At 32.6% G+C, this 19,952-nt stretch overlaps 1 protein-coding gene across 1 annotated transcript in view; it reads left to right on the forward strand.

Moving 5' to 3' along the window:
• LOC117978454 (protein eyes shut homolog) overlaps positions 1–19,952 on the forward strand; it is a 208,829-nt gene that overhangs the window by 125,553 nt on the left and 63,324 nt on the right. The window contains exon 6 of the mRNA XM_055113767.2: positions 1,455–1,600. Coding sequence (XP_054969742.1) covers positions 1,455–1,600 — 146 coding nt within the window. The remainder of the gene's footprint in view (positions 1–1,454; positions 1,601–19,952) is intronic.

Here is a 19,952-nt window from a genome sequence, read left to right on the forward strand (position 1 = left end):
TGCAAACATTCAAAATTTTCTCCTCTAGCTCTTTTGAATATACAATACCTTACTGTTTACTACAGTCACCGTACTGTGCAATAGAACACCAAATTTATTCTTCCTTTCTAATTGTAATTTTGCACCCATCAATCAACCTTTCCTATCCCCTCTCCCCTACTGTCTGGCTTACTTTACTTAAGAGATGAATGAATAAAAAATATGTAGTATACATAAACAATGAAATACTCTTCAGCCATGAAAAAGAATGAAGTCCTGTTATTTGTAACAACATACATGATCCTGGAGGACATTATTGTAAATGAAATATGCCAGGCACAGAAAGAAAAATACTGCATGTTTTCATTCATATTCAGAATTTTAAAACACTGATCCTGCTCTTTCTTTATTAATACTGAATAAGACCTTTTCTGTCACCTCTTGTCTAGCAGTTACCCATGCTTTAACAGGACGTGTCTCAATTGACATGTATTTACTGTAATTTTTACATATCTGTATTCCTGTCCTGTTCCCGAGACTTTCAAAAGCAAGCTCTAGTTTAATTTACACTTGAATATGGGTACATGACTAATGTCTGGCACTCAATTAATTAATGTAGGTTGAAGAAGTAAAAGGAGGAGCATGGGGAATGTTAGACTTCTGTGGTTATAAAATGATGAGTGAAGTTAATTAGGAAGAGTTTCCTAAAAAATCTAAATAGAAATCTAGCTCAAAAACATTTTATGGAAAGTTGCTAAAGCTTCTTTATCTAGACTTCTAAAAGGAAAAACTATGAAGAGATATTTTTGCTAAGTATACAGTTTCGATCAGTTTAATATCTCCTTTGGAAATTATTTCTTTTTTTTTTGGTTTGTTTTTTTATTATTATTATACTTTAAGTTTTAGGGTACATGTGCATAACGTGCAGATTTGTTACATATGTATACATGTGCCATGTTGGTGTGCTGTACCCATCAACTCGTCATTTAACATTAGGTATATCTCCTAATGCTATCCCTCCCCACTCCCCCTACCCCACAACAGTCCCCGGTGTGTGATGTTCCCATTCCTGTGTCCATGTGTTCTCGTTGTTCAGTTCCCACCTATGAGTGAGAACATGTGGTGTTTGGTTTTTTGTCCTTGTGATAGTTTGCTGAGAATGATGGTTTCCAGCTTCATCCATGTCCCTACAAAGGACGTGACCTCATCTATATTTTGATACTAGTATTTATCAGGTTACAGTAATTATTTACCCAACACATTGTTTTTCAAAATTTCACACATAAAGAACATTTGAGCAGAACAAAATTTTGCAAGGGGAATTGCTATATTTTTTCAAAGAAAAAAATGAAATACATATATTATTTATTTCAATTAAGTTGAATGTCTTGAATTTAAAATATAAATATGAATCATATATAATAAATGATTATCATTGTTACATGGCTATTTCTCATTTCTCTACTTTTCTCCAGATTTTTTTGTAATTGTGAACCTGAGTACCATGGGCCCTTCTGTGAACTTGATGTAAATAAATGTAAAATCTCACCTTGTCTAGATGAAGAAAATTGTGTCTACAGGACTGATGGATACAACTGCCTCTGTGCCCCTGGTTATACAGGTAAATCCATATCTGTCCCATGTGCATCAACATATTTCTGTCTGCAAGCAAATGGAAACCTCATATTTATACTCCAAAACCTGAAATAACCTGCCAGATGCAAACAGGGCAAAAATGTCAAGAGATAATTTGTCTCTTATAAAAGAAATTAATAAGAAGTAAAATTATGTGTTTTATCTTCAATTTATTAAATCCTAAGATTAGATTTTAAGTTATCTTACATTTTTGTCTTTTACAGTAAATTTATCTTTAGTAAGTTTGCATGGCTATAATATAGGAAAAAGTATTTCTGGATGGATAATCTAACAGAAATAACATTATTATATCTGTTACACAACAGTCATTTCTAGAATATGCTTAGCATTAAAAATATTTACATAAAAAAGACAGCCATTGTGAATTTAAACATAAAGCAAAAGAAGATTGGCATTAGCTGTCAGTATCAATTATTTCACAACATAAATTTTATCCAAACATAAAGGCAAAAGTCATCAGGGAGCTTATAGAAGGTAGAGGCATTAGCCCTCTAAATTTCTGGTGAGAAATTGCATTTACAAAATACAAAAAGCTATATTGTTTTAGTTTTGGCATACTGGTATTAATGATATGGGACTAACAATAATATAGTTTTTGTGTTATTTTGTTTCATATTTATTTTTTCACACAATTCCCACAGAGATTACAATAATGTATTTACATCTCAAATCTCAGTTTATTAACATCTGATTCGTGCAGCACTAAAATCATATGGATTTCTATCCTGAGGGATGAGTAGTTAAATACATCTAATATTAGGTTCTCTGCCAGCGGGGATAAAATAATACTAGACACATGGAAATTATATTGGCAAGCAAAAATGGAAAGGAACTAGAAGTATTTCCAGAGAATAAGTAATCAAAAGGTGAGAGAAAGTTACGTGACCTTAAAAAGAAATATGAAGGTGTCTTTCCTGAGAAATCTTGATGGCTTCAGAGGTAATCTTGGTAACAAATCTCATATACACAAAAACTATCAGATTAAGTTAATATTTCCCAAAAAGTATCATTTTCTGCAAAATTCATTACATATAATATACAAGGAACATTAAATTTCAAATATAAAACAGTTTACTTTCGAAGTTTCACATTGCCCATTATCTTCAAAATTATTGAGCTATCAATGTAGAACCATATATATCCACTCAGCAATGCCATTCACCTTGTTGTTGTTACTGCTGCTAGAAGTATTAAAATAAGAAACAACACACTGAGCTCAACATGACTAAGAAACACATTTTGTAAAATTATTTGTTATAACACCTTGCTCTGATATTTTCAATGTATCAACATTTGAAAGATCAACATATTCTTTATTTTTCTTTTGATAACATCTCTAATTTCATTTCAAAATATGGTATTTAGCATTGTTTTAAAATGATATTATCTAAGATGTTACCAGTGGCACATGATTTAAGATGTTTTAATATATGTTTGCATATTGGTACAGCTACAAGTAAAAGAAAACTCAATTAATTGTTATCCTTAATAGATAGGGTTCATTTTTTCTTATATAATAAGAATTCTGTAGGTAGACAGCTAATGGTTGTTGGTCCAGTGACTTGACAGTACCAGGATGGGGTAATGGTTTTCTTAGTTTTTAATTCATGATTATAGGTTCATGCATTCAGAATTGCTGCTGCAATGACTTAAGTCATTATTTCTACACTTGAGTCAAGGGAAAAGAGTGGTGCTAACTGTATTGAGTCTTTCTGTAAGGAGAACCTTTTTAGAATAACAATCAAAACCTGCTAATATGTCACTGAGCAAAACTGCTCACATGTCCATTTTCAGGTTCACTGGAAGATAAGAAATTAAAAGTGTACCACTTTCAGAATTTACAGTTGAATATAGAAAAAATATTATGAAATATGTGTTACAGTTTGGTTTCAAACCAAGAAAGATACATGACTGGACATTCAAAAAGAAGTTTTCCCCCTCAAGAAAGTTACATGTATTTGTTTTTCTGTACATGCTCTTTTGACATTCAAATTGACCTTCTCTTTCATACATGGACAGATAAAGTTTTTCTTATTCTCAGACACTTAATAGCATTTATTTTTCTTAGCTTTCTCTGGAAATCTTTTTTTTCAAGGCTCCTAAAGCATTACTGTTTTGTGAGATGTTCAAATCTGTTCATTTTTAGGTTGTTCCATTTCAAGAGAGTCATGACACTGCAAGGTTTTACTTAAAGAATCTTAAACTTTAAAACACAAGGATGTTATACTTTTGTATATTTTTCAAGATCATACATCTGGTAGTGACAGAGCCGGAACCAAAATACACATCCCTCTCTAATTCCAATTTTATTTCTACTCTAGCTTTGCTCCATCAGAAAAAAACAAAATTTGAATGTAATGGTATTAGTGATAGAGAGGAAAGATAAAATAACATTAAATACAATATTAAATATGTTAAAATTTGGTAGCCAAATATATTATTCAGAAAAATTTAGCTTTGCCTACACCTATGAATACATTTAACCAAGTTATTAAGGATATAAATTTTTCAAGACTCTGACCAGGAAAGTTTATGATTCTTAATTATCTAAATCAGAGCATTCTTTGAAGAACACATTAAATAATATGTACACAGGCTATCAGTGATTAACTCGATACTTCTTCATTTTATGCTTTGTATTCTATTAGCTGTTGAGGTTTTGTGATGATCAAGGCTGACATGGTTCTTATTCTTATGAAGACTTGTGGTATCTAGAATTGGAAGAAGATAATAAACATTTACAAAGTTGACTATTTAAAGCCATTCTATAATTAATTTATCTAGAGTATTTTTAATTAAACGCTATCACAAATAGAGTCCAAATTTACACACGTAGTGAGTTGACTGAATTTAATGAAGAGGAAGTACACAAATGATGGCATATGATCAAAGGCTTACATTTTATCTTGCAAAAGATATAAATCAGTTTATCAGTAGATTTGCAGTATTGTCTAACTTTGTCTTTCCTAAAGAATATTGGCTTATGAATTTGAGTTTTAATTATTAGTGATTTAAATATAGGAAAGATGAATATAAATAAATTTATATTGCTTTCTAAAATATTCACTCATTTAGCAAGAAGTCTCCTCTTAACTAGACACGATTATATATTACTAATCTGTAGATAAAAGTTTATGAACTTGTGCTTAAGGACTTTAAATATGATTACATGTAGTCATGTCTACATTTGTGTTTATATCTATATTAATATTTATATATCTACTAGAAAAGTATAAATATTTTTAAAATGCCTAAGTCCTATCTCAGAAATAATAACTTTGATAATAATGCCATGTAGAAAACATATACAATTCAATAATTCAGAATAATAAAATATAATTATGTTTGCTTCAAAGCGATGCACATTTTTTCTTGGATATGTTTCATATACACATGCAAACATATGACTATATTCAGTTATAATATTTTCTGCTTGAGATAACTAAGCTGTCTTCTGAATATATTTTTTGCCAAATGCCCAATCTACATAAGAAGTAAAACAATCTGCCTTGAGTACATGTATAAAGAAGCATAGTTTGGGAAAATATGGACAATTGATCAATTGTACATTTTTGGTTATTGTAAAGATATTATTATCATATTGTTTCTGCTGTCTAAAATATCCCATTTATCCTATTGCAAGTACTGATCCTCATACCATAACTCAGATGCAACTTTCTATAGGAATATTTTCTTAGACTCTTGGCTTCTGTTATTTTCTTCTATATCACCCATTTTATCCACCGAACTTATAGTTTTGTGAAATTCTGATTTAATTATCAGTTCATCTGAGGAGACTCCCCAAATCTGCTTGCTCACCATTTTATCTCTTCTCTCCATCAAAGTTTAGTCTACTCTGGTACAATATGTCAGCTGAGTTCCTAGTTTAACAAGATATATTAAAATAGAATATAAAGATAATTAATTGAATGGGAAATAAAAGATGTAAAAGCAACTTCAAATTTCTAATTACATATTATGCATCTGTAATAATTTAAACACAAAGGGTTTAGTGTTTATTTTTTGTTTGATTGATAACTATAAGTCTATAGATATAAACATTCAGGAAAATATTTGGTATTTGATTATATTTAGCTTTAGATTAATAGTAATCATTTCTTTTTGTCAACGACAGCAACATTATTAACATAGCATTTACCATTTCCTTTTTCTGTTAATGTAGGCAGGAGCTACATTAAACAGGCAGCTGAATTGTGCTCAACCACTTTTCCCTTATGTGACAAGATTTAAAATTCACTTTCACAACTCAAATGTGCAAAAATATATGTTATTTGTGCCATAATGAATTCCATATAATGTATGGGTAAAATGTCATCTAACAGAAGAAAATGTCAATGTGCCAAGTCGATGTGTGACTTTTTCAAGACAAAATTCAGTTATATCAGTTTCAGAGTTGAATATCTTTTTTATTCAGAGATCTGTCACTCTTTTGCTCTGTTTAATCTGGACGCAATGGAGAAAGACATTGCCCCTGGTATGTGGGTACTGTGTACTGGTATAGACTCTTGATGTCCATGTTCTCTTCCATGGGCTTTGCTTACTATGTCCAAGCTGTCTCATCCTCATTTGAAATCCAAAACCTCATTATAAAATTGCCTTTATCACTTAGAACTCGCAAATCCATTTCTCTTTTATCAAAAGCTGGATCTTACACATTGAAATTGCACTTTGAAAAATGATGTTTATATCATTGAATTACAAACATTAATAGTACTTTTAATTAACTTATTTTATAGACTGTCCTTGGCTTTTCTTAAAGCAATGTTTATTTAAGTAAGCCCTTAAATCAGCTTAAATGGCAAGAGGAACAATTGCAAAGAAGGAATAAAACTTACAGAGTTTACATTGAAGATTTATATTCTAGATTTACTATCCAGATGCAAATTTTAATAGCCAATATCTTATTTTATTGAGTTATAACCATGAATGGACGCAGAATGCAATTGCATTTTCTATTTGCTAATGTCACAAATGTGTATGTGCCTCTTACATCCCAAGCCTTGTTGAAAACTCTCAGTAAAGTCTGGTGAACATAACAGAGAAGGTTCCCTACCCTAAAGGAGCTTATGTTACGGTAAAGAGATATTGAACAAAATCCAACTAAATATGTAAAGTAATCGGAGATATTTCCAAAGATATGAAAAAAATGTATAACTGAATATATTCATCCAGATAAGATTACCTTTGCTAACAAAAAAATGCTAAAATATTAAAATACAGTGGCTAAAATAAGAAGTTGAATTTTCCCACAGATGATATTCCAGACATTTACACTTGGCACAGTGAATCTGTTATACAACATCATTCGGCACTTAGTCTCCTGCCACTACAATCAATAACTTGTCCTCATGTGTATGACTTTCAGTTAACTCTATTTTAGGCTTCTCATATCGAAAGAAATGAGCTTTCTTTTTAATGTCAAAAAAATGATGATAAGGGTACAAAAACCCAGCTCACATACAATTGTTAGGGGGTAGTTTTTGCACCTGGATTAATGCACTAGCATGAGACGTAAGGTGAACTTGTTATGCAGTAATCAGGATGGACAAAGTGTCTCAATAGATGTAGTAAATTCTGAATTGATTCAGGCATCAATTCAGGCCAGGCGTGTCAGAGACTGGCAATACTACTTCCTAGAAGGGTTGGAGGATTTAACTCTCAAAGTTCAGACAGAAAGCTATGACCAAAAAAAATAATTTATTCACATTTATTTTATATATTATACACACACATAATAAATAAAATAAGGCCAGTATAATATACATACTAGAGCATGTGTATACAAATATATGTGTGTGTATATATATATAAAATCTCTTATACATAAGTATGTGTGTAAAATATAAACACAAACTTATAAATATATATAAATATGTATATATAGATATATATGAGATATAATAGCTTAATTGCCTTATATGGTATTAACTTTCCACAGGAAAAATTCTAAAAAGAAATTAAAAACAAATGATTATGGGGACCAGGATGAAGGTAAGGAGTTGGGGAAGTGAATTTAAATGGAACATTAAGGGAAAGCTACGGAAAAAGTTGATTAGGTTTGGGTTCAAGATGCCTATAATATATTGGTACAAACACAGATGTACAAATGTGTATAGAGAGGGAGAGGTAGAGAGAGATCAAGAACCAAAATTACACTTAATTACATATAAAGATGAAATAGTTCCTTACTAACTGATACTTATATTTTTATGTAATTGAATAATTAGAAGAAGAGAGTAAAGCAAAAAAGAAGCTTTGATATGTCTATGGGACATTAGAATCTTCATAGGATGTATATACAATTATATAAAAAAGCACCATCATATCATAAATTAAATAGGGGAAGCACCTCAGAATTTTAGCTATAGTTAGCAGTCTTGCAGTCTTGAGGTATTAGGAAAAAAATATACAATGTACAAAGACTAATCTGATTTTAAAGGACTTACAAATTCACAGATTCCTCAAAATGCTTTGCTTTTTCCACCTATGTGTAATGAGGGCCCTGTGTTTAGCAATGACTATGCTTAACAGTTACAGAATCAGGTAACTAATTCTATAATGACACTAGGAAGAAAGAGGTGTTATATTAGCGACAGCTCTGGAAAAGGTATGATTTGCCTGTATAAAGCAGGAGTGAGGAGGTGGGAGAATAATATAAAACACAGCAGACCTGCTTCCAGAAGCAACTTCTTTCAACACTCTTAATACTTCTGATATTTACCTCTATATTTCTAAATGGCACAATTATACTACCATTTCTTGAACTTTTCTCTTCTGTGTTTCACATATCTAATTGTTTCTATGGATAATTAAAACTTAGCTTATCACTATCCCCCTAACCAAATATGTTTTCTTACTCTTTCCTCCCCACATAGTTATATCAAAAATGTTATTAGTCAGAAGTCATTGTTAATAATATTGTAACTATATCAATATTCCTCTCTAATTTTATTTTTTGCTCATTTGAGGAAAGATTTACTTACATCTTCTTTTCCAGTGCCTCTATTACATTGTTAATATTTAGCTTTCATTTCAGTTCCCCAAAACTGTCTATCTTACCTAATATTTTTAGTGCATTCTGCAATGTTCACAAACAAAATATCTTATATTTTCTCTAAAATAATATTTATGAAGCTTTTTGTATGTTTTTTCCTGCCTTGCCTCAGTGTTTCAAAATTTCTTTTTTTCTGCGTGTATGTGCTATTTTCTTGTTTATGTATCTATTTATTTAGAGATATCCCTTTAATATGAGAAAATCCTTGAATATCAGTTAATGTTCAAGAGAGAACCACCAAAATGCTAACTGAAAAATCTGAATGAATGGGAATGCCTGACTGGTGATTTTGATACTATTTGTGAGTGAGCATCAAAGCCAGCTATTGTATTTTAGAAAGCTGAAATGTCATTATTGGTGGGTCTTTTCCCCTTCATAGGAAATGATAGGTGGAGATAGAGGTGAGGACATACACAGTGAGAAAATAGATTTGACAAGATTTGGTGAGGCAGAACCCAAGGGCCAGTTAGATAGTTCTGTTCAAAAAAGCCAACAAATTGCTAAAAGGGCAACACATAAAATTCAACTTATTTTTTCTACCGTGCTCTAAATTATTTCTTCAAACCCTTAGTGAAATTCTATAATGCAAACAAAGATGCGTGTTAATGGAACTTTAGAGAGTAAAATATCAATGCAGTTTCTAGCACAGGGCAAAATAAACACCAGGAGGATAGAAGTTGCAGCAGGAAAGAAGCATAGAGCAATGACCAAGAGGCTGGCATGACATTAGCTGAAGAGGTGAGTAGGAAAATACAAGTCTTCCAAGAATTGCTCATTAATGCTATTTTCAGGCTGCCAATTTTGACTCTTGTTAAAAAAAAAAAAATCCTTATTTCCCATGTTCCCAGCCTACATTATAGGACTCATTATTAAAATCACTCTTACTTGTCAGAAAAAAAATGCATGTGCTTAAAGAAACACACACACGCAAACACACACAGAGAAAAATTATGAGCGAGGGGAGGGAGACAGAGAGAGAGAGAATGAGAATGAATGTTCTTACCTTGATTTCTTGACCACAAATCTCGAGAAAGCCCTTGGTGCTGCCTGACAATCCTACTTCTTCTGAATCAATTGAATTTCCCAGTATCGTAGCCTACTATTCTAGCTTTATCTTTTTACACCATTATCAATCCTTTCTCTATTGAAGTTTCAATTGTCTTTGTTTCTTATATCCCTGAGAAAATAAAAGCCATCAGAAGAAAGCTTCTTTATCTTTGCACTAACAACTACCAAACTATATGCATCTGCATTCATAGACTACATTTTCTGTTTTTCCACATTCCTGTCTATTGTCAACCCTACTGCCCTACTGCTGTATGGATTCTCCCCATTATTATTATCATATTTTCTTTTTTCTGATGGAGTCTCACTGTTGTCGCCTAGGCTGGAGTGCAGTGGTGCAATCTCTGCTCACTGCAACCTCCACCTCAAGCAATTCTCCTGCCTCAGCCTCCCAAGCAGCTGGGATTACGGGTGCTCGCCACCACACCCAGCTAATTTTTGTATTTTTAGTAAAGATGGGGTTTCACCATGTTGGCAAGGCTGTTCTCGAACTCCTGACCTCAAGTCATCTGCCCGCCTCGGCCTATCAAAGTGCTGGGATTACAGGCGTGAGCCACTGCACCCAGCCTCATTTATTGTTAAGGAAAGTTTATCCTGCATTTATTTTCTCCAGTATAAATTATTCTCTCCATACTATATCACTTGCTATCAGCATATGAATAAATATTTACCTTTTCCTCATTTTGTTTTTGAATCTTTCTACAATGTGTAAAAAGTGTTAAACTACTACTCGATTTGTTTAAAAAAAAGAATTTTGAAACCTGCTGTCTATTGAATATCCATTTCCTCACTACCTATTCTCTTTCAATCCCACTTCCAATCATGCTTTAATCCCAAGATTAAAATGATATTCTTCTTGTTGGAGGTCACTAATTATTCTCCATTGCCATATTCAAAGGCAAATTTTCTTTCCACATTGTGGTCATATTATCAGTAGCATTTTACCTATTTTGTTTATGTAAAATACCTTGTAAACTTGCACTCCATGTTTCCGCAATTATCAATTTCATCGTTTTCTCTTACTATTAGTGGATCCCATAATTGTTTAGATCATCATTATTTCTATTTTTAGATATGTTCACTGATTGAGGAATTTCAACCATTTAAAAAATACCATAAATATACTAATAATTCCCAAATATGTTCTATGAATCTTTGTGTCTCCCCTGAACTCTCAACTCATATACCCAAATAACTACTAACATGTTCATGCAGGTATCCATATAATACCTTAGAATGATTAGTACTGAGGATTTATTCCAACTGTGTTCTGCCTAGTGTTGTCCACCTCAGTGGATGGCATCATTATTACCCAGTTTCTCAGGCCAAAATTGTGGAGTTATTCTTAACTCTTTGCTCACACATCTCCATGCAGTCCATCAGCAAATCCCATTGGCTGCATCTTCAAAATACATTTTAATTCAAGCACTTTCACAACCTATATTGCAATGATCCTAGTCTAAGCCACCACCATCTCTTGCCTGAAATATGACATCTTAATTTGTCTCCATCTTCCCTCTTCTCATGTTAAAATATATTCACTATCTAGCACCCAGAGTGATCATTTTAAAATTAAAGCATATCACTTCACTCCCATGTTCAAAATCTTCCATAGCTTCCCAAAATACTTGAACAAAGCACATACTCCTTACATTGGTCTGCTAAATCCTGTATAATATGGCCCCTAGCTACCTCTCTAATCTAATTTCTCCCTCAATTCCACAGTGTTGGCCTCTGCTATTCTATCTGGGTGTGTATCACTTCCCTCCGATAGCATGCTTTTCTGTATTATTTTATCAGGCTTTGTATAGAAGTTTCTCTTACAAGCCTACCTACATTATATAAAAATAACTCTATGTCACTCTATTCAATTACCTTTTATTCCCTTCCTAGCAATTAGCACTTCCTAATAAGTCTGTCACTTAACTGTTTATTTTCTCTCTTACTACTTGAATTAAATCTCCTTGAAGACAGGAATTTCTCTCTTTTGTTCATTATTTTATCGCAGCACCCACAAGAGTGCCTAGGACATTAAAGGCACACAAAAATTTTTAAAATAAAATCATATTTCACTTCAAGTAAGTTAATTTTTTAATTGTATACAATTTAAACTTTTTGAATGTTAACACATGTAACTGCTTAGTGATTATAGTTTTTCATAAAGTGTTTTCTCTTTTAATTTTCGTCTCATGCTGCCAATAAAAAACATTAAAAAAATTAGTAACCAATAAGAAATAAAATTCTGACTTTTAAAATGCTGACTTTTTGAAACTGTGGCAAACAATCTAGAGAATTTTTTACAACCCTGTGAATCAGGTTCATTCTAAATTAAAATACAATATATGTGAGTATATAACATTAATTTTAAATTCAGATAGGATATAATTTGATGTAATATTACAAAGTAAAATTGTTCTTTATAGTAAATCTAGAGGTGAAGTAAAACACAAAATTTAGACTTTTTATATTATTCACTAACTCATAATAAATCTTTCTAAATTGAAACCAATAGCAAATTAAGACAAGTAACTTTATCATTGGTGATTCTTTATATAATATAAAATAATCTTGAAGCAGTTAATTTTTATACTCTACAAAATAAGATAATAATGATTTGAGATTAAGTAATGTCTATTAAAAACACATCAATTGTCATATATTTATAGGTCATTATCCACCTATATTTAGTTTTCTAGGGCATCACATATTTTAGAGTAATTGGCCTCAGATAAATTATATATAATAGATAGAACATTAAAATACACTTTTAACATTACAGAACAAATTATGTAAGAACATTTTAATTAGAATGACCTAATTAAAGACCAGTGGTACCAAAAATTATAGTTATTGGATGATTTAATGTGTTAGGCTCTGATGTGGTTGTTATTCCTAGTTATTCAGTGTTTCTTCTTCTTCAGTTGTTCATAGTTTCTTTCTATACATGGATGGCTCCTATGTATAGAAAAAGACCCTCAAGAGGGAGCAAAGACTCAGCGAGCACTTTACATAGGGAACTTTCATTATGAGGTGAGTTGAGACCACTCAGAACTGCTCATTTCAAATGCAACTGATATCAGACGCTGGACAAGGAAGAAGATATAGCCCGGAGCACCCAACTGAAGTTCTAACCATAAGTGAGAACTCAAAATACAAGATTACATTGCCATATGTAATCACAAAAGCTCAATAATTCCCAAAGTGCAGGGCTTTCTGGCAAAGTTATTATGAAGAGCACACCTAATACCTATGTCCCAAAGCACGAACATTTTAATTCTCCAACTTCCTCAGCACACACACACACACACACAAATTGGTGCAAATTGAGGTAAGAATTGAGTGTACAAAGCACATTCCAAGCAAAATATACACAACTGGCTTCTTGGAAGATTGGGGTCAATTGAATGGGGAAGATCAGAGAGTACATGGAGGGAGGCAGACCTACAGGTATATTTCTAGAAAGCAGGCCTTGATACTTCCTGCAGTAAACATAGCAAATGACTCTGGTGCTCCAGGCTATATCCTCTTTCTTGGTCAGCCTCTGATTTCAGTTGCATTTGGAATGAGCAGTACTGCATTTGGAATGAGCTGTACTGAGTGATCTCAGCTCGCCTCATCATGGCAGTTCCTTATATCAAGTCTTTGCTCCCTTTGAGGACCTTTTCATACACGATGTGAACTACCTTAGCATACAGGCACGTTCAGGCTCAAAATACAAGAAGTCAGTGCTCCTAAGACACCCTTCAAACAACTAGGGATGGAAGGTAATTTATAAATATTCTAATCACCAGCTTTACTTATGGATAATCCTGATTATATGTTATTAACTTTCTAAAGGTCATTATGTAATTATTTAGTCAATGCCCAAATAGTAACCATAATAAGATTTCTTCTACTGACTTCGTTATTCTCTGGTTTCATGTCCCGAGCCCCTCAATTTTACTTCCTAAAATCATCTACCAAATGCATTACTGCACACAAGCCTCCATCTTAAGTTCTGATTTCAGCAGAATCCAAACTAAAATAGTGAGTTTAAAAATCAAAACAGGAAGGAATCCAGTGAAGGTGCCCAAAGCCCTGGTATGGAGCATACTGCATACTTTTTAAAGTATGGAAATCCTTACTGTCAGTATCTGAGACATTACAATTTGAAAAACAGATTTTTCACTAATTGAGTAGAAAGGGAAGAAAAGAGAATTCGATACAATGAAATTCTACCTCTTTTGGTTATGTGAGTCTGAAATTACTTCACCTATGGAGCTAGAGAATGAATCTATAAATCTTAACAACCATATAAAATGCAATGTGCTGCCTATAAAGGAGAAAATATCTTTACTTTTGAGACTGAAATATTCTAGTCTAAATGACTAGTGATGGCATCTCCGAAAGTCAATGATTTTTATCTGTAACAAAGTGCCTTTCTGCACTGTCATTATTCAGCTGAAATGTGCTGTGGTTTCATACAAACTGGTCAAATTTAAAGAAATCTTAAAGACACTTAAAAATCAAAGTTTTGAAGTACTACCAGGCCATTTAATTGTGGCTTTTAATGGGGAAAATAAATAGAAATATAATCCATTAGAAAGCAAAGAGCTTTGAAGACATTTGCAATTTGAAATCTTGGCCCTAATATTTCTAATGCAAAAAGAAAAAAATGTGCCACATTTATTTTTTCATTTGTAAAATTTATGTATTTATTTGTTTTTAATTGACACATAGTAATTGTATATATTTATGAGGCACAATATGATGTTTTTTTGTTTATGTAGACATTGTTGAAAGATTCAGTCAAGCTAATGAACATATCCATCTCCCCACTAACTGATAATTTTTTTTGTAATGAGAATGTTAAAAATCTATTTTTAAGCAATTTTGATATATGCAATACATTATTATTAACTATGGCACCCATACAATGTGATAAGTCACTACAACATATTCCTCTATTCTAATTAAAAATTTGTACCCTTTGATCAATATCACCCCTTTCTCCACCTTGCTCCTTCCTCCAGCCTCTGGCAACTGCCTTTTAACTCTCTGTTTCTATGGGATCAACTTTTTGGATTTCACATAAAAGTGTCTCTCATGTTTGAAAGGATTCTTTCCTCTGGTGTTGTAGTGGAAAATTAATTTCACTGCTTGATATGATTTGGCTGTGTCCCCTCCCAAATCTCTTCTTGAATTCCCATATGTTGTGGGAGGGACCCGGTGAGAAGTAATTGAATCATGGGGATGGGTCTTTCCCGTGCAGTTCTCATGATAGTGAATAAGTCTCACAAGATCTGATGGTTTTAAAAATGGGAGTTTCCCTGCACAAGCTCTTTGCTTGCTGCCATCCATGTGAGATGTGCCTTTCACCTTCTGCCATAATTGTAATGCCTCCCCAGCCATGTGGAACAGTAAGTCCTATAAACCTCTTACCTTTGTAAATTGCCCATTCATTCTCAGATGTGTCTTTATCAGCAGTGTAAAAACAGTCTAATACAATGCTCTATTTTAGTTCCTTGTTATTTCCTTACAGATCTTACCTTGTTTTAGTCTCTGTAGCATTTTATCTCTTAGTCTTTTTCATAACAGTTCCCACTGTTATCTGGCTGAAACAAATTTAATCATGTGAGCATATTGATCAAGTCACACTTTACTAAGTGTGACTGCACTCCTGAAGTTCCTATTATACTTCCTGGTCCATTTATGGAGCTCCTACAACATGCCAACTTGTCTAGGTACTGGGGGAATTGCAAAGAACATGTTAGACTTCCTGACTCATGCTGTTTATGTTCCTTTGAGACTCTAAGATAATCTAGCTTTCCTGTGTTTACTCTCACTATCATAATTTTGATGATGCTGGAACTCTAGATTTCAACTGAGGCTTTAAAGTGGGTGAGGATTAAGGAAAGGTGAGATATTGATTTACATTTTCTCATCTCTAAGCACAGGGGAGTCAACTACCACTCCCTGGAAGCAGAGGGGCTATAAGAGATGGTCTCCTTCTTCTGCATCTTGACCTCCACTTCCATGTGTGGTGGTCAGAAACTTTGGGCTGGATCCTATGTCCTCAGCAAGAAATCGCCAGCCAGCCAGATTTTCTATCATCAGAAGATAGGAGTTTTGACTTACTGCACCATTGGTTTTCAACATTTAATTAATTATTAGGCAGCTTGCTAAATGTGGCCCACAGGTTGAATATAGTCTGGATCTGTTTTGTTGGGCAAGATAATTTATAAAGGCGAGATAATATTTATAAGTTAGATCATTACATGATACACTTAATTTTTGCTTCTTATTACAATGTAGAAGACCTGTAAACATTGGGCATACATTTCACTTTGGTAACAACAGGCTGGCTATGAGGAGTCATTACCTCCTTGAGATGGGACATATACTCTCCCTTTCATATGAGTTGTCAACTGTACTTATTTAGGCTATTTACCTGGCTACTATATAAATTTGAATTTGCTACCACCATAACTTCAGAGGACAGTAGAAACAAGATTCTCCATCTTTAATATATCCACTCCCTTCATTTGCTACTTTTGTCCAGAGTTATCTATTTCTGGATAAAGACTTTTATAATCACCTCTCAGCCTTCTGATCTTTTCATTGGCAAATGAATGGTTGCCTTCTTTTTCAAATTCTTTGTTGTCAATCCTTGGTTGGCTTATCCTTTAGAGCCATAACAGAAAGACCCTGTTAACCTTTAAACATCTGAGATTTAATTTTCTAAGGAAAATTACTATTTACAAAAATACTCTGGTGAAACCTACCTTCTCTCAAGAGGAATAAAACAAATCAAAGCTGCATCTGCAAAATTTGTACAGAGTTCGGGAGGAGCTGACTAGCATTTTAGTAATTGTGTTTTTAGCATTGTGTTTAGTATGGTGTTGAGCTTTAGGGAAAATTTTGACTCCAAGAGAGCACACATAGTTACCTACCTTTATTTATCAGCTCAGAACATTTCTTTTACTCTGTTGTCCTCTCTAAGAGCAAGAGATGACTTTTATTTTTATCCCAAAAGTATTGTATTTCATTTAGGAAGTTATATAAACATAGCATTAATTTCAGGCCTAAAAGAAAACATGTGTTACCTGTAGTCAGTTAGAGACATTTAACTCCAATACCACAATGCCCTCCTAATCTTTTCAAAAGGGATATTAAGTAGATTTATAGGTACTTTCCACTTTGTGACCAAAACAAGATTTTTTTTTTTTTTTTGAGAAGCAACTGTGAGAAAACCTAGCAGAAAAAAAGTTTAATGATGGCCTGTTCCTTAAAATATCCATTAGGGTCTTAATGGGAACATTGAATATTATGCAAATGGCATGTTATGCAAATAATATTATGTAAAAGATATTTATTAGATGTCTATATAATTGTGTAATCACAATTATTGTAATTCACACAACAGCAGAAAAATCATAGAAACTTAATTTTGAGCGAAATAAGCCAGCTTCTTGGATGTTCATACTTTTTACTTTACTCAGTCGAATGTAAGATAATTTAAGCCATTATTTCTTCAAGCATTCTCTGTGCCCCTTCCTTTTCATCTTCTTCTGAGACTTCCACAGTGTGTATGTTGGTCCACTTGATGGTATCCCACAAGTCCCTTAGGCTTTGGTCACTTTTCTTCAAACTTTATTTATTTCTGTTTCTCTGAATTCATAAATTCTATTGTCTTATCTTTACATTCACTATTTTTTTCCTTCGGTCTGCTCAAATATGCCTTTAAGTCCCTCCAGTGAATTTCATATTTCTGTTATTGTAGTTTACAGCTCCAGAATTTCTCTTAGTTCCTATTTAGGCTATCTCTTTACTCATATTTCCAATTTGTTCATATGGTTTCTTTACATTCTCCACATCCTCTATTACTTCTTAAGCATCTTTAAGAAAATTATTTTAAAATTGTTGTCTGGTAGATCTGCCACGAGGTATTATTCAGGAAGGTTCTGTTGGTTATGTTTTTTGTTTCCATTTCAATGGGCCAACTTTTCCTGTTTCCTTCTTTCACTATGCCTTGTGATGTTTGTTGAAAAGTGGATATTTTAATCTTATAATGTTGTAAATCTGCAAATCAGATTCTCCCACTTCCCAGCTTTTTGTTTTTTTTTTTTGGAAGGGGGAGGAGGGGGTAATTGTTTTTGTTTATTTTTAGTTTTTTAATTGTTGTAAGCTGACTCTGTATCAAGGATCACCCTAAGTTGTAAACTTCTTCTCAAGTAATTTCTAAGCCTGTGACTTTTGAGTATTCACAATCACTTTCTAATATGCACATTTTCAGCTGTTATGAATAGCACTTTTATGAATATTTATGTGTAAGATTTGGGGTGTATGCATGCTTTCAATTCTCTTTGGTATATACCTAAAAGTGGAATTTCAGTGTTATATGTTCCTACTCATCTTGTGTAAAGAAACCATTATCCATCCGGTGATCTAAGAAAACAACATGGAAACTATGATTGATTGTTTTCTTACTCTCACCCTCGTATTTAGTGCCTGATCCTTTCAGTTCTAACTTAAAAGACCACCTTAGATGTCTTTTTTTTCTCCACTGTTAATCACTTCAGTTGAAATAATAGCCATCTCTTTTTTGTATGACTGCAGTGATATTCTCAGTCAACCTCCTTACTTCTAGTCTTACCTTTCTCCAATAAATTCTTTACAGACTTGTCTTACATAAAAAAGAAAAAAAAGATCTTATAACTCCCCACTTAAAATAATTGAATGCCCTCTCATTTTTGTTAGAATAAAGTCAAAACTTAACCTGATTCTCAAGACCTTTTATAATCTGCTTTATCTCTGGCTTGTCTCTCAACATTATATCAAAACATTATCTCTTTAATCATGCAAGTTCATGAGCTGCTGCTTATTTCTCAAACATGCTACACTATTTTCCTTTGGAGATTTTGTTCATCATGTTTCTTCTACAGAAATATCCTTTCCTCAGATCTGCACATGGCCATTTCCTTCTATTCAGGTCTCAACTAAGATTTTTTTTCTCTTAAAAGGGAACTCTTTACGATGAAATAACCCCAAATTACTTCACTATGTCATCTTTTTTTTTTAAATTTTCTTCTCATTCATTACCTTAGTTTGTAATTACCTCATTTATTATTTTGATTGTTAGTTCTTCCCTTGAGAACAAAGTTCCATGAGGGCAGGGACTTTCCCTGTATCCCCTGGTCCAGATATAAAAGACATGCTGAAAACATGTTTGTTGAAAACAAAAAAGAATTAGATGAGATTGAGGAACTTGTATTTTTAGTTAATTCAGAATAAATAAAAACAACTGAGCATGGATTATAATAGTCTGAACAAATGTTCATGTTTATGGAACATGGTAGTTATTTCTGTTAAGCTCACAAGACATAGAGCCACTGCCTTGATGTATCTGAGTGATAAGTAGATAAGAGAATCCTTTCATATAAAATATAAAATGAAGTGTAAGGTATGATAAAATGATAACTGAGAAGTCACAACTGAGATCTAAGAAAACTCAATTTCTAGCATATTACCTAATTAATAAATTACAGTTTAAAGGATTAAAAGGCTCTTACTTATTCAATTAAGTGTATTTAGTCGGAAGTCTTTAGACAGTGAAATATTATTATTTACTGGGGAAAATCAAAAGGGAAAGAACACTGAGCTTAAAAAGTCTCATGCAAGTCCGTTTGTAGTAATCATGTAAAGAATGATAGAAAAATTCCAAAGGTAGTACTCAAATTGTAATTCTTTTTAACCTGATGGCCTGTTTGTATAATTTAATCAACACCTTCAGAAAAATATGTTCCTGTAATGAAATGACAAAATGTTTAATCTTCCTAGAAAATAGTATTCTCCCCCATCTTTGAACTTTTCTGAATATCCTCCTTCCATATGGAGACCTTCTCTGGTTTATTATGTATAATCAATCCAACCCACTTAGTTGATACAGCAAGAATTTTATCAAGTAACCAATACAAAAATTTATTAATTCTAAGAATAATACCTAAATGTTTTGCATAATATTCTAGCCATATAAGTCATAGATTAGGGTATAATTCATAGTTAATTGAATATGATGGAGTTATATAAGATTACATAATCATTGGAAACATTGGCTTTGTATTTAGGTATAACGAAGCTGTAACAGAAAATTTACATTTAGTGGCATTTTACATGCTTTCTCCATTAATATTTTGTA

This window comes from Pan paniscus, chromosome 5 (assembly GCF_029289425.2).
Source record: "Pan paniscus chromosome 5, NHGRI_mPanPan1-v2.0_pri, whole genome shotgun sequence".
In the NCBI taxonomy this organism is placed as follows: Eukaryota; Metazoa; Chordata; class Mammalia; order Primates; family Hominidae; genus Pan; species Pan paniscus.